We start from the raw sequence: 16352 nt of genomic DNA on the forward strand, positions 1-16352 counted from the left end.
TTCCAAAAGTACATACATTTAATGTAAACTTCAACACTTGCTAGATACAGGTTTCAGCCTTGGGACGCTTTGGGACCCTAACTGATTGGTGACAACCCTGAGTTGTCAGTTTGACCTGATCCAAACCTCATTGAAATCGGTGGGACCAACTGCAATGGGCTGGAGTCAGGCCCTAAGTGCAAAAAGAAGATCTTTAGCGTTATTGCATCTTCGCGTGCAAGTCAGCCAGATGATGCTCTTGCAGAACATCACATTCACATGGCTGAAGTAGATATTTAAGAAAAATCCATCCATAAAATCAATTAAGCAGGACATACAGCTTCTCTGTTTGGTGGTTTGAGGTTTTTTTGTTCCTTTGCTTTTTGGTTTACCAAAACTCAACTCTTATTTGCAACTTCAACAGTTGTCAGCTAATAAGTAGGTAAAGCCTGTAGAGGAAATTTCAAGCATCTAAACAAAGTGTCAGGAAACTGTAGTGTACTTCTCTGATGAAACGTGATGGATGTCATGGAAAAATGTAAAAATAATAAAATACTGTACTTTCCATAGGAGTGAAAAAAAAGAAAGAGCAGAGAATGGCTTCCTTTATGACTATGAGAAGCTGCTTAGGACCCCAGTCCCATTCAGTGCAGATGACTCTGTGGAGGTCTGTGAATGTGATGAATAGTACAGGACAACTCGAACTATTGTGCTATTTCTCTGTAACACTTAGTTGAGAGCTTCCAAAGAGCATCGAAAATAGGATGCTACTAGTTCACCCTTAATTCAAGGGGAACTAAACTTTCTCATGTTACACAGGGCAGCATCTATAAAGTAATGAAGAATTATGTTAATATTAAAGCATCTTATTCCAAGAAATACATTGTTCCCTGTAATCATGTTACATTTGTATAACATTTAAAAAAAAAATAAGTGCACTCCTGCAGTTCTCCCTAAAAGCTGAACTCCCACTGGCTTCAGTGAGAGCCTTGTCTAAGGCAGGACCACAGGGTTTGACACATTCCCATCATCTATCACTTGATTATCACAGCATGGCCGGCTGATATCTTCTCTAGACCCCTTATTTTGTCAGGCTTAACATGGTTTTCTATGGCATTACAAAAGAGCTGTTCTGTGAAGCTGGCTGGCATTATAGATTGTACAAGGAGACCCTGCTTTACGTTTCAAAGGCCAAAAAATCCCCAACATATATCAACATTACCTTCAATGGACCCTGCATAAATGCAAAAGCCAGTGGCTGCAATCATGAAAGTGCATGAGTAATAGTGCAAACAGCTGTGCTGCATATGCAAAACTACAAGTGGCATTTTAAGCAGAACTTAGACAAAACTTGCGCATTTCAGCCAATATGCTTACACCAGCCTGCAAGAGCTCAGTCACGTATACTCTTAGTGGCCACATTCAAGCCATGTGCCCTACAGAGCCACATAAAAGGTTGCCTCAAGCTCACCACAGTGAAGAGGACAATACCCTCCACCCTGGCTAGCAGCAGCAGAGGACACGCAAGCTCAGTCCTTCAGGGGCAAACCTTTGCTCACCTTCACTGCACAGAGAGCACATGCAGGGGATCCCCTTAAGGCTTGGAAGTGATAATTTGGCAAGTGGAGTATTAAAACAACCTAAAAGAGGGTCTGGCATGTAGGACGGGAGCCTGTGTTCTCCCTAAACTAAGTGGGTGGTGCACCCACCTGGGCACAGAGGCTTCAGGCTCCAGGCAAATTCTCCCATACAACTTTTTTGCTGTTTAAAAGAACCTGAAAGCTGTAGCAATATTTCTTTTATATATATAATAATTAAAGGTATTTATCACTGCTTCCATTTTTCATTTGAATTCCTTTTTTTTAATTCAGGCTACTCTATTTCATGCTCTCTCCAAAAGAAATCAGTCTCATGCAACCTCCATGTAGCAAGTGGCAATCGGACACTCACTCTTCTGTCTGCCCAGCTTTTAAAGGTCAGGTGAAAAAAGCTGAAGATGCTTTGGCTCCATTTTGCTCTGATGTGAAAACCTGCCTCACTGTGGAAGAGGACTTGGGATTGTAACGGTGCAGCCCTCACCTTCCCCAAAAATCTCTGCCTTGCACAACAGAAATACAGAGACAATCTTGCATCTTCTTGCTAATGCATATAAAAGTCAAGTCAGCTGACCAGGCAGAGCCCGACTGCTTTAGCAAGGCAGCTTAAACTAGCCACACACAGGTAAATCTCACTAGTAGCTATTTTCTGAATATTGCTCCTTCTGAGCAAGGCTTTCCCCAAATTTCTTCAATTTTGAGATCTTGCACCTTATCACCTGTGATACAAAACTATTGCTACAACACAAATAAAAAAACCCACCATGGATTTTCACAGGAGACAGAATAAATCTATTCAGAAAAAAGCAGTAAGGACTAATCTCAGAAATTATAGCTAGAGGCACACCAGAAGGAAAACTAGTTTTCAGAATGACATCTAAGCCAGCTATCTTCCTATCAAAAAGCCGCCTCGTTTATAACCTGGCCAAGTTTTAACATAAAGTTTAATAACGTTTCGCCCCATGCACACCTTCACAAAAGAAGATTTGGATCAAAATACTTTTTTTAATCAACAGTTACATGGCATTGCCAATAGGAACCACTCATCTTTAAGAAAAATTACCTATGCAACCATGTGAGGAAAGGAATAATCTGCAGATTTGTTTGGATGTTACAAGTTCAGCTTTGCATATAGGCTGTCCCTCAGCAGGCTGGGTGCAGGTGGATTTGCAAAGCTGGCAATGGTCAGGGAGTGGGGCATTGACCAAATACACATCTGCTAACTGAAAATGGGCAGCAAAAGGTTCCCAGTAACCCCATTATGATTTGTACTGGCCCAACACTGGAATAATTACCAAGAGAAGAGAGGAACAGCTTGTAAGCATGCAGGTATCAGCCACCCTGTGGTGAGAGGTTTTTGTTATGGCCACAGTGTAAACCCAAGAAAAAATGTTAAGGTAAGGGGACCGCTTCATCTTTCAGCTAAGGGTTTTGCATTGAAAAAAAGAACAAAACAAACAACAAAACAAATGCCAGATTTTTATGAATTCCAGTTGTGAAATTCTGTGATTGAAGATATATTTTTATTTATTGTGGGAACCTGGAGCTGAGCAATAACGGAGGCACCATCCTTCACAAAGGTCCAGGACTGCCTCTCCCCCAGCTCTGAAGCAACTTCAGCATACTCTTGCTTTTGGGCACCTCACATCATGTTAACTAAGTTTACCCTGCTTACATGCAAAACAGCATTTCAGCACAAGCAGCTAATAATATATGAGGTTTACAATGCTCCCTCCTGCCCCTACTTTGCTCTACAAGCTCTAATTCTCCCTCTGCTATATTGGCACAAAAGCTCCATCTTCTGAAGAAGCAGAAAAGAGACCAATCCAGACTGCGTTCCTGAGCAGTCAATGGTACAAAGTCACCGGCACTTTAAAATGACCAGTCCCCAGAGGAAAGGGAGTTAGGAAAGGGAGTTGAAATGCAGAGGTACTGTTCAAAAATCAGTTTTCAGAGTGCAAGTACATCATGGCTATAAGGACATGTCACTGAAAAGTTCTAGGAACAGCTCTAGGAAATAGAAAGAAAACATCCTACATCATCCTACAACATTGCCTGGAGTGCATGTAAAATTAGAACCATGCCTAGAGACCGCATACACGATCAGCAACAGCGAGGAAGAACAGAGTTAATCTTAACAGGGAAAACAGAGCCCCAGTGCTGCGACTAGACCCTGGCAACACAACTGCAAAGCGCCTGGGCTGTGGCGTGGGACTTGCGGGAGGAGTTTTCTGTGGTGTCACCTTGTGAAATTCTCCTTAGTTTGTACTCAACGACTTTGTAAACCAGCCTGGATCTGCATGTCTCTAGGGTCTGGGGTATATAACCACTGGCAAAGCAAGTTGGTGTTCAAAGTTTGCCACCCGGTGAGATGCGATAACTGCTCTTCCCAAAAAAACAACCCATGGTGCTCCAGGGTGGGAGCATGCCAAGGGGAACCATCTCAGCTGTGTTGCTAGCCCACTATGAGCTACCGCTTACATAAAGTCAGAAAACCTGCAACCTGGGAAATTTTACTGCCCTGCAATAAAGGGGATAAAAAAATACCTTTCTGTATAGGAAGGATTTAACAAAAATATACTGGAAAACCATCAAAAGCTGACTAGATTTTAAGCCTTTCAGAAGGCTTCCTTCACATTCATCAAAACAATTGATTTTCACAAAAAGGAAGTATTTAAAATCTCCTCACAAATTTTGTTTCATATGGCCTTAACTAGTGGATTCTTTTTTTTTTTTATGGACTAAGTCTATGTGGGTATCCTGAGCTGCTCCCATCACAGACCCTCATCTCCTGTTTCCAGTGGACAGCATGGCAATGAGGCAACACACGGAGTGGTGATGGGATACATGGCAAGGGTGACAGGCTGCTCTTAAGGCATTTTCTTGTGTCATCTGTTATGCTTCCCTATTTCTATGTACATTTATGGCTAGAAAATGAGATACGACTTTTGAGACTTCTGCTGAAACCTGGTGACCTGCTTATAAACTTTATTCTATTGAAGGATTAGCAAGCAGCCAGCAAGGAGGGCAAGAGTAAGGCTGCAGAAATTAAGTATTGCCTTGAGCATGCTGGGGGTCAGGCCATGAAGTCTTCTGCAGCAAGAGGAGATTTTTCCTAGGTACCTATTCACACAGGGTTTGAGCTACAGCAGCGAGTAGGCAGAACAGTCACGGGAATCCCTGATAAGACTCTGTCTCTTCTCCCCCAATCTTCTAACCAGTGCTCTTGCAAAGAAATCTATGTTTTTAAATGCTTGGTTTTAATTTACTAGTGCCTAAAGTCACAGAAATGTCTTAGGGTGTTAACAAGCAAGAAAAAAAAGCTTAATTTACTACTTTTACAGGCTTTTTGGAGTAGCTGCTTGCTTTTTTTTTATTTCCTGCAGAAGCATACAGCCAGATTTAGTACATCAAGTGTAATACAAATGGCTTAAAAGACCTGATTGGAGTTAAGAGATATTTCTGCTAGGCGTGCTATATGATACCTGCGACTTTGGCATTCCGAAATCTGCAGTCACCGACTACGATCTGCAGGCTGTGGACAGGAATCCAGCCTTCTTTTCTTCTGTTTAGGTTTTTCACCAACCTTTGGATGACAACAGTATTAGTAAAAGAAACAAATCAACCCACCAGCAGTTTGATATGGGCATATTCTACACAACTGTCAGTGCAACCAACAATTTGGTCAAACCAGGGAAGCATTTTAACAGGAGCTGGGTATGCATTTGAAGTATTCTTTCCACCTAAATTTAGGAACCTAATTAAAAAACTTACGTTGGAGGCACAACTGCCTTGGGCCTTTCTCTATTCAATGGAGAGGAAAAGGACTCTCCAGAGCACAAGTTATCCTGCTTGAGACCTGCACTGTTCTCCAGAAGTGCTAGTTTCCCTTCATTGACTGCTGATGGAGCTAAGGGCAAATACTTTCCTCAACCCTCTGCTACTATGCTAGACTGGTAGGATTAATTTATTCAGGATACTATAAGTAAATGCAAGCCCAGGTGTAAGCAGCTGGAAATGCTCATGCTTATAAATGACAGTTCTTCATCTCGCTCAAGCAGCAAAATCTGCTCTAACAACTAAGTTTGGTGTGAGAAATCTTTGCCTAGCACTGGTTGAAACCACTGTGAGAGGTAGGGAGCATTCAGCAAAATTTAGATGCTTTACATCTTGGTTTTGGTAACAACAAACTGAACTTCGAAAAATGCAGTTGGACTAGATGATCATTGCAGGTCCCTTCCAATTGAAATTTCTATTCTATTCATTTCATTTCCCTATAAGTACAAGAGCTGTAGATGCCAGACAGGAATCCTCCATGGGGCATTTGTGTCTGTGCATTTAGGAACTAGTGCCTGCTCAAATTCAACCTGGGTTCCTGCTAACATCACCCTTTCCACATCCTGAACAAGGCTTTAGCATGCTGCACTCTCTCCTACAGAGAGCCCAGGCTGGCTGATCAGAGCTAGTCAGAAATCAACCTGAAAGGAAAGACAGCCAGAAATCTCCACCAAATTGCTGCAAAAATCAGAAGAGGGCATGCTGCCCTCTGAGACAAGGAGGCACAGCTTTAAATACAACAGAAAGCTGGTCTGCAGCCATTAACCAGTTAACACTCACACAGCTGCTCAAGGGAGGAAAATGGCTCACAGTTACTCAATATTGCTATTAATAAGGCCAGAGGAACTAAGCCAACAGCTGTGCTGGGGTGGGCAAAGAGCTCTCACTTGAAGCATCACCTGAAGCAGGAAGAGCATGCCAAGAGGGGCTGTGAAGGTGTTGGTAAACCACAGCTTGCCCAGACACCCATGGTAAGGGAAGTCCTGACGTGTTTTCCCAGGCCAAGCCAGTGTGTATAGCCTCTAGTACTAGCAAGAGAATAAATTCTCCAGCTTTCTGGAATAGTCTAAAACTTAATCAGAAGTGAATGCAATGAATGTTTCACCAGCCAAATGAGCTTTGCAGGCTCCAAGAGATAAGGTAATCCTAAAATACCTACCACTGTCCCTCACCGTCTTCATGCAAAAGCTGAATTTCATCCCCGTTTTTCACCAGCAGGTCCTCTGATCCTCTCCTCTTGCAATCTGCAAGGGCTTTATATTTTCCTGGAGACTGTGGTAGCAAGACAAAAATTATCTTATTTAGTTATATTTCATATCATGCAGCTGTTATTTCTGACTGCCACAGGGAATGCAATAGAACCCTATCAACTACTTTATTTAAAATTATTTCTAGAAACTGTGGCTGAAACATCTCCTCATTCCTCAAAATTGAGATATGGAAAATCTGAGAGACGTGGACAAGACACATCTATTATCCAGGGAAACAAAATAAAGCGAGATGACTAAAACCAGTGGCTTTGGGACTCCTGCCTCTCTGTACTGACCAGCTGGTTCCCGTCCTCCTCTTCGGTGTCTGAGCAGTTGGAGAGGTACTGGTTACCTGACCACTCTTCCAGCCCCTCACAGATTTCCAGGGACTGCGACATTCCCGGCCAGCCTGCAAGACAGCATGCAGCTCAAGTTGGGAGTATCCCAGTACCCGCAAAGCGCTGCCCAAAGAAAGGGGAAGGGTCCGTACTTCTGTGGGACTTGTTCTGGGGGGACAGGAGCCCACTGTCCAGCATCACTGGGCTGGTGCACTCCAAGTCGTTCTCTTCCGAACTTATGGAGACTCTCTGCTGCTTTCTGAAGGATTTAAAAAAAATCTTAGTTTTACTTTGTGGATGAATGCAAACTCCATGAAGTTTTATAAAACAGGGTCAGAAATAATAATGGTACTTTCTAATATATGTTTCTATGAAGGTTAAGGACTTCAGTACCTAGTCATAATTTTTTGGAAGGGGGAATAAAGATGCTACGGTATCTCTTCCCTTGAATCTGAGCACCCTCTTTAATCTATGTCTATGTTTGCAGAGGAGCTGCAGCTCAGGCTGTGCTGCCAGGCAAGTGCCTGAAGGTGCCCCTTACAGACCCTATCCCCAGACCACAGCCACCAAATAATGAACAACAGCACATCCCTCCTGCCACCCACCCAGAGGTCTCAGACAGAAATGGGGTAGGGGAACAGCACGGATCCAGCCAGAAGGCACTGTGTGCCCAGCGATGGCAGGTACTGGAGAAATCCCCCAGTCCAGCTCCGGGTACTCACCCATTGCTCAGCTGGGAGGAGAGTGGGAGCTGATCCGTGCACGAGCTGGGCTGCTGCTTCTCCACTGCAGGGAGGTCAAACACCAGCTCAAAATCCATTTTTATATTAGTAACCGTCACACTTGAAGCATTATTTTAAAAGTTAGACCTTTTGTACAACACTAATGGTTTCTGTTTAGAGAAAAACAGACCTAGGGACTCTTGCAAAGCACAGACTTTAGTTATGGTTAAGATGGTATGTTAGCACAAATCCAGTAGTCACCATGCCACCAAAGACACTAATATGCTTAAAACTAGGAATCTGCTATGTATCTTGTTGAATTAAGCCTATGATAACGAATAGGAAATAATCCTCAAGGTAATGACAAAAAAAAGTACTTCTGTAATTCATTTTCATATAAGCAGCTGGCCTTTATGGCTCTAAGTTATGTTATTTCCCTGTAATGCAGGGAAATAATCTCACTCTCGTATTTTGCTACTAGGCTTCTTCTGAAAATTGATTCTTTGGTGAGAATTAGTGGATTTGAAGATTAGCAAAGTGAAAATAGGAAAGGTTCTGCAGCAGAGTGAATGCCACAGAAAAATTGGTCAAATGTACCTTTTTTAAGCTCCTGCTGCTTGAACAAAATTTTCCTTATTTCATTCAACCATGCCATTTTCAGATCTACTGTTTGTGCCTGGAAGAAGAGAAAACTGTCTGAATTTTGAATTAGAATCATCCACTATAATGTATAAATAAAATCTTACTTTTCTATGCTGTAATTATCTGAAATTCCCTTTTATCCAAAGCCATCACTAAATTTTAAACATTCTTGATCTTAAAAAATTGATGATCGTCACTACACCCAGGCAGAACACAGTGGAAATTCTGGAACCACGACTACAATGCAAAGAGTGCAGGCAAAAACACACATGTGCACACATCTTATCTCTTTTAAAAAATACCTAAAAGGCCAAATCTGCCTTTTGAATATATGCATACTTGGCTACATACATCTGCTTTATGACTAAGTTGGCTACTGTGTTGTAACATGGAGAAAAAAGCTGGACAGGAGACTAATTTAAAAAAAAAAATCAATCAACAATATTTTCACAACAGTTTTTCCTGTGAACACCCCTGTTAGGCAAATACTTCACCTCCATAAATTTCTATTCAAAATGCTACAAAAAGAAAAAAAAAAAATCAGGAACTAATCAGTCAGTCAGGCTACTATTTTGTAGATCAGTCAAATGACTACTGGAAATAGCACCATGGAGGCTAAGCCTTTGCTTCGGGAGCAGTTCTGACATCTAACTGTAGAGGAGCACAGGTGGTCCATGCCCATCAAGGCGGAAGGCCCATCTCCCAGTTCAGTTCACATAATCTATTAAGCACAGCAAAATCTTTTTTTCAACTACAGGTCTGAGGTTTCATCTGGAATAAAAGGCTCTATTTCCAAGGAGCAATTTTGTTGCCACTTTCAGATCACTTTTACAGTTCTGGACTGGACACCAGGGACCAGCTGCTGGGACCGTTCTGGGAACACTGACATGGGCAAAGAGGAAGAAGAAATCCAGGTTAAATGCCTGATAATCCTGTAAAGATCAATCGGAGACATTTCCTTAACACTGTTATTAAGATGTACAAATAGCCAGATTTTTGAAGCTACAAACCTGCATGACATAGACCTCTTCTCGCCCACTATACCAGATCTCAAATTTCCGATTATCTCCTTTCACATTCTCAGTTATTCCAACTGCATTCATCTGCAAAATAACCAAAAAAATCAAACATACTACAAATCTGTCCCTCTTCCCTGTGATTCCAGAAATTTTGCAGCACATTAAACAAACATGTTTTCACCCAATTTTAGACATTTCAACAACTTTAATTTCAGTAGCATCTGAAAGTCATTATCTGACTTATCCTCACTGACTTTTCGCCAGCTTGCTGTATTTGCAAAAGCTTTCTGAAACTAATCAATGGACCTTAGGGGTCTTTTCATTCAAGAACCACTGGAACTAACTGAAAAGTCACCTCATACCTCTTTCAGCATGAAATTTCTCAGATGATGCATATGAAGCTTTATAAATGCATGGCACATTATTTTTCTACATATATTATTTCTACCAAACAATTCTTTGTTTACATGCTGAATTCTATATTCCATTCTTTCAGCAATCTTTAAAACCCCTTTGTGAAGCCCTCAGCTCCTTTAGGAATTTCAGTTCAATGTCTTTTGGTCCCTGACTATCCCTGTAGTCAAGATGTCATCCCAAGGTTTCCAGAAGAAGGGTTAATTTTCGGATATACGGCCTGAGCTGCCACAAACTTGACTATCAGGAAGGATGCAGACTCCAAGCTAGATGTGGCTGAATGAGGCTGTACCCAACTACCCAAGTACCCACCACCACAGATCTCTTTTGGTAAATTGGATGGAAATGCCAAAAGCACAAATAATTCGGGATCTGCACAACGTGACCCATTTGAATGAGTAGCTCAAACTATGATTGGAGACCATGAAACTCTAAAGCAACTGGAGACCTCTGACCCACCTGCTGAACAGGCCATAAAGCTGAAAAATGCTTTCATAACTGATATTGCATAAACCCTCTTCTCACTTAAAGCACAGTTTGCTAGCAATATATCACTGGCTAAAAATAGTTAAAGTATGCCACTTACATGTTCTGAAACAGATCTAATAATAATTATATCATATATCACAAATTATTCACACAGACTGCATTAAATAAATCGGTACAAATACAAATAAAGCCTTAGAAAGAACATCCGTTTAACACTCTTGCTCCTCTTTGTTAATATATGCATCCTCAGAGCTTTTGGTCTGAACAATACAAGGATTTACAGATTAGGTCACCTGTGCAAACTTTGTGTTCCTAGTTACTTTTTCAAATGTGGGCGCCCCTTTTTCAGTGACTACGAACAGCCTCAGGAAATAGGAAGCAAGTTGCTAATTAGCTTTTCTCATTTTCTTCAGTTAACAACAGAGCTCTTATGAACTTCTGAGAAACTGTTTGCCTCCAGATGCAGAACGGCAGTCAGTAATTCCTAGTTTCATTTTATTTATAAAATTTCAACATTCTTTTTTTAATGATATTATTCTGTGCAGTATAGCACCATAAAGCCTTAGAAAGGCAGATCATGCTCTGTTCTGATTTTATGAAAACTTAAAAAAACTTAAAACTCAAAAAAAATTATGAAAGATGTTGAAAAGGCATCCTAGAGAATGCCTTATCCATATTATGCATTATCCAGTTCTGTGCAACTTTTCTGGCATGGCAATTTAAATGGAAGCTCCTACAAAATTGCCCAGGTGTCAAGATATTAGAAATTTTAGATGATCTACTACGAAGATGTGAAGAAAAGTGCCAGAAGCAGATATATTTAAGGTCTGCTCATTCGTGTTAGTGTATTTTGAAATTGTAAGTCCTCTCACCGGTCAGGATTTACAGTCCCCAGCTGCCAGTTCACTGCAATGCAGAGTGAGGTGAGACAGCGTTCATCTGCGTCGCCTTCCATGGTGGGATGAGGCAGACGGATTTACTTGAGTGAGTTATGAACTGAATCCTCTAAGTTACTGAATATGAGCCGAAGAGGTATTTACCACCAGATATTTTACATAGTATATAAAATATTATCCTGAGGGGTTCTTCTACTTCATGTCCAGTTGATATCCAGTTTGATGTCCAGTTGCACAGCTTTTACTCAACAGCTTGCTTTAATTCTCAATCCTCAGAAAACATTCTTGCAGAGAAAAATTATTTCCTGATACTATCATGAATCAAAAAAATGTCAAGCTCCAGAAACATGATTTCGTGCTCAGGACAGCAATTCTGATGACAGATGTGTCCAGATGTAATCCTGCAGCACCCACGGATTCTCTAGCCCCAACACCTCAGCATGGCAATGCAAACAGCTGGAAAACAAGCCCTCTTGAGGCAAAGAAAAACCCTGGCCACACTGCCTGGACTTCTGAATACAGGATTTTCTGCTCCAAGAAGGCTTTCCCCATGCCACCTCTTCAGTTCTTTCAAAAGCGTGTATGGTAAAAGAAGTACTACAGGGAAAACAAGTTCTCCAGAAAGAAAACTATGCTGTTTGGGAAAAAACATTTAAGTAGCTAAACATACGGCCAGGGATTTGCTTTTAATACACAATTTGTAATGCGCACTGGAGCTGAATAGACTTATCTACCATTATATGGCTTTCCGACTCCTTGTGGCATCTCCGTCCCCAGATCACACTGAGATCAGAGACCTGCAGCATCTGGCCTGAAGGCTCTGCCTCTGCAGGTCCATCTTTTTCCATTCTGGGTAACCCAGATTGGGGTTTTATTCATCACAGAAAACAAGGCAGAGAACTGAGACAAAATGCTCATGTTAGAAGTGCTCATCACACACAGTATGCCAGAAGGCCTCTTTTAGAGTAGCAGCTTGGGATTTTTATTGATAATAGTTAGCATTTATACGCTTGGGACAGTTGTTCATGTCCCTCAGTTTGCCGTAGGCTACTCTCTTCATTTGATAATTGTACTTTTAGCTGCAGTAAGAGCCTATCAAAGAAGAACGGCAATGAGAGAGTGACCCCCAGTTTCATGCCCTCACCTTTGCTCCTGGAAAGTGGAATAGGGAAAGGGGAAGGCATGTTCTCATTCCTGGGACTTGCCCACAGCACTGTTTCCCTGGCAGATGCCATCATATACGTGAGTCAGAGTCCATGGGCTCTCTGAGCTGCTGCTTCAGCTGTGGGGGTCCTCACAGCTTAGTACAACCAACAGCCTTTCCTGGGCATGGCACTTCTGTATGGGGCATTACAGCTCTTAACAGCAGCAAACAAGCCACTGTGTTAGAGGGAAAAATACTCTCTGGGTCTGCAGAGTTATTATTTTACAATATACATTACAATGATTATAACAAAAAACTCCTTACTTTCAAAAAATGCTTAAAACTGTAAGACGAGGTTTTGTCATATCCATCTCCATGCTCCTCTCGCTTCTTGCAGAAGACCAAGGCTTTCTCATACAGGAACAGATGTCTCTGCATAGGCTTGAACCTGGCAAGATCCTTCATTTTTGTTGGACCTTTTCGGTGTCCAGTCCAAACACTGAAAGATCCTTGCATCAATACTTTCCCCAGTTCGCTCAGGTCACCCTGGTGAGAGTACAACAAACAAAAAAAGAAAGAATAGGACGTCAATTAAAATGTAAGAGGACTGTCCAAACAATGCCAGGCTATGGGGCCAGACCTGTTCCAAAAGGCACATCGCTCTAAGAATAGGTCTTCCTGGAAGGATCAGATGATTTTTGGGAGTGAAGGCAGGGTGCCAAGAGGGAAGTAGAGGTGTTGGGCACAGGGCTGCAGGTAGTCTATGTAAAGGGATACAAGTCAGTAACTAGAAGAGTAAGGAAGACAGGAAACTCTCCAGCTCCTGTGGAAGTCCAGGCCAAGGTCTCTGGCTACGTCAGCAGGAGAGAGCAGATGAGATTTGATGCTAAACTGCAGACTTGGAGGATGGACTTCTCAAGGAGGTCAGGACTGGGTCATCAGCTTAGGAAGCCATCCCTTCTCCCTTCCCTGAAGCCCTAAGAAAGATGATTACTTTGATGGGCAAGAATCAAAATCAGCCTCAGAGGGAATTTAGTCAAATGTTGAAAGAGAAATGCTATGAAGACAGCCCAGTTGAATTAGAAGGTGAGATAGCATGAGAGAACTAAGGTGCATGCTGGAAAAATACTCACAAGAACCACAAGGTGGCAAGTGTGGGCACTATGAGACTTTGGATGCAGCTATTTTCCAAAATCCTGAATTTAGATGAAAGACTGTCACCTGTAAGATCTTCCTGATCACATTCAGTTTGTAGCTGTTCTAGTACAGTTTTTAGCTCATATGTTCTGGGACACTATTCATTCCCAATGCATCATCCAGCCTTGTGCAAGGTCTCTCATTACCCAAATCTACTCACATCATATCCTGTTATTGAAATCTGATGCATAGAGTCATTGACTGACTTTAGCAAATCCAACATTGCAACCAGAGCTTCTTGAAGTTCCTGAACTCCATCACAGCTCGTGCTGTACTTTAGCAACTCCTGAAAATAGAAGTGGAAAAGCACGTGTTTGCACTTGAACCACACAGACTTTTCCATCTCACCCAAAAGTTTCCAATGCCCAAGAGCAACCTACACTGCCTGAGTTTCTTCTTTCATATGTCACGGGAAAGAAAAGGCTCCCTCTAAACCAGAATCAGTATGAGGTGTGGAACAGACCACTGAAGCATAGCCCATTTTTTCTGAGTTTCTTTAAGGACAGTGTCAGGCTATAAAGTGGCACCATACTCATCTGAGTTCTTTGTGTTGTGTTTTCCTGCTTGGTAAGAAATGGGAAATAAGGCTCAGGTTTTCCATCAGCTGCCAGTATTACATATATGCTGTCAAATGAGGTTGCAGCAGGTGATTGTCTTCAGACTGGCAGACACAAGGAACAGATTTTATAAAATCTAGAGCCTTCAAGTCAATAAGCAAAAGATGGATTTGGGAATTATACCACTGATATAAAATTACTTTCATTTCATATCTCCTCTGCTCACTTACAGCTTCTAGTGTACTCATCCCTCATTCAGGCAGCTGGAAGGTGGGGTTCAGAAGCCACCACCACTGTTGTTCACACTCTGTAAATTGGGAATAACAGCACTGCCTTGCCTCAGAAGGGGGACACAAGGATAAATGTATTAAAGATTACAGGCACTATAACAACCCAAGGAGAAGAGATGCATCAATATAATATATTATTTAATTCATCATACACTTATGATAATCTCTGGTTCAGTTTTTTTAGAAGTACTTCTGTAATTTTGTATCTCTAAACAGATTCAGTCTTTCTCCCCTTAAAAAAAGGCTTGTTAAAAGCACCTGTTGCTTTTTCAGATATGTGAATTTTTATCCTCACTGAAAGTCGCTATGGAGAGCCAAGATAAGCTATATATAATCTAAGGCTTGGTGCTGCTTCACAGGTAAATTTTAATTGAAAAAACAGAAAACAAATCTATCTTCCGATGTTCTTTCAAAGCAGAATATGAAATACCTTCAGAAGCAACTGGTATTTTGTCAGCCGCTGTACTGGTTTAAGCAAATAGGAATCCAGACCAAGTTTGTGCTCTAATTTTCTTTGGCATTCCTGGAACAAAGAATTCAGATCAAGTAAGTTCTGCACCAACTACAAGTGATTATTCCAATAGCATGACTAGTATGGTTTGATGGCTTTGAAGATTTCAAATGAAAATGTCATATGGCACCTATAACAAATGAAATTTTAAAAAAACATGCAAAATAATATAATTAATGGATCTGTCTTGAATCCCTTGTGTACAAGAAACTCCAACTGCTTTCTTTTTGTGAGGCTTCCATGTCATGGTAAACTGAATATACTACAAAATCACTGGGGTGCTGAGAAGAATGTTTTGGACAAGTGAGTGTCCCAGGACAATGCCTGCCTTGGTAGGAAAAAGCAGCTCACCTGGAAGAAGGTGCTTTCAGAGCACTGCCTCCATAGGGACTCTGATCGGGGCTTGTTCTGGCAGTATTTCTCATACATCTGGAAATCCTCTCGCTGTAAGGGAAGCCAAAAATTAAGTCACATGCATGCATGCAAACCCACTTGGCAGTCAAATAAGGTCAGCACCCAAACTATAAATTTGCTTTTATCCTTCCTGATACCTGTGATTTCTACAAGTCACAGAGTTTGGGTAAAAGAACCACTGCTGGGAGGCAGAGCAGACCACAGTGCAGTCATGCCTGCTGCTTTCACCTGTCTGCCACTGGTCTGCCACATGCCTATGCTCCCTGTCTTGCCAGTGGTGTTGCATATCAGAAGCATCTTAACTGACATAACCGAGATGTTGCAGGGTGTGACAAATCAGGAGAAACATTGGCCATCAAATCTGCTTTCTATGTGAAAATGCGTCACCCACCCTGTCTAGGAAACAAAATCCCACTCTCTCGGGTGCTCCTAGGCAGCTTTCCAGGCTGTGCAGGAAAATTCTGCAAGAGACAGGAAAAGAAAAAATGCAGCAGTGAGCAAGGGATGGCTTGGGTATTTAATCACTGTAGGAAATCAGTCTGGTAGAAAGGGAAATAGAGGCAGCATTGTACTTGTTGTGGAAGTCATATATCTCAGGCATGTTTCCGAAGAGGACATCCTTCCTGTTCCTCAGCACAGGAGGCATGAGGATGAGCATGGCGGGGTTATCCATCTCAGCTCTGTAGCCCTGCGGGATGCAAAAGGGACTCATCACTCAGTTGGTAAGGTCTTGGCTTGGCATCTACTCAAAGGCAGATGAAAAGGAGACGTGAACAGACTTTCAATACAATCTGCTCTGTTTCAGAGTGCAACATCCTCTAGGTGATCCTGCTCAGGCAGTACTAGATGATCTTTTGGGGTCTCTTCCAACTCCTGACATTCTGTGATTCTGTGATCCCTTTTATTTCCTTATTTTTGTTTCTAAACGCCTGTCTTTCAGTCTCTGGGCATGTGGGATTGTGGTGCAGCAGGAGATGGCTTGGGACGGTTCCTGTGGGGCTGGCCAGCATTGCAGAGGTGCTCTGCATCAATCAAGGGAAAACTGCAGCCACTTTCTC

At 41.9% G+C, this 16352-nt stretch overlaps 1 protein-coding gene across 1 annotated transcript in view; it reads right to left on the reverse strand.

Moving 5' to 3' along the window:
- Nucleotides 1-16352, reverse strand: part of MCF2 (MCF.2 cell line derived transforming sequence) — a 34641-nt gene continuing 18289 nt past the window's right edge. Inside the window, exons 14-27 of the mRNA XM_010194931.1 lie at nucleotides 15867-15982; nucleotides 15686-15755; nucleotides 15232-15324; nucleotides 14800-14892; nucleotides 13683-13808; nucleotides 12650-12871; nucleotides 9374-9466; nucleotides 8319-8397; nucleotides 7722-7785; nucleotides 7152-7258; nucleotides 6958-7070; nucleotides 6571-6683; nucleotides 5060-5160; nucleotides 1-806 (exon numbers count right to left, since the gene is read on the reverse strand). Of these exons, the coding sequence (XP_010193233.1) occupies nucleotides 766-806; nucleotides 5060-5160; nucleotides 6571-6683; nucleotides 6958-7070; nucleotides 7152-7258; nucleotides 7722-7785; nucleotides 8319-8397; nucleotides 9374-9466; nucleotides 12650-12871; nucleotides 13683-13808; nucleotides 14800-14892; nucleotides 15232-15324; nucleotides 15686-15755; nucleotides 15867-15982 (1431 nt within the window). The 3' untranslated portion in view covers nucleotides 1-765. The remainder of the gene's footprint in view (nucleotides 807-5059; nucleotides 5161-6570; nucleotides 6684-6957; nucleotides 7071-7151; nucleotides 7259-7721; nucleotides 7786-8318; nucleotides 8398-9373; nucleotides 9467-12649; nucleotides 12872-13682; nucleotides 13809-14799; nucleotides 14893-15231; nucleotides 15325-15685; nucleotides 15756-15866; nucleotides 15983-16352) is intronic.

The sequence above is a fragment of the Mesitornis unicolor genome, unplaced genomic scaffold (genome assembly GCF_000695765.1).
Source record: "Mesitornis unicolor isolate BGI_N332 unplaced genomic scaffold, ASM69576v1 scaffold30271, whole genome shotgun sequence".
Taxonomy (NCBI): Eukaryota; Metazoa; Chordata; class Aves; order Mesitornithiformes; family Mesitornithidae; genus Mesitornis; species Mesitornis unicolor.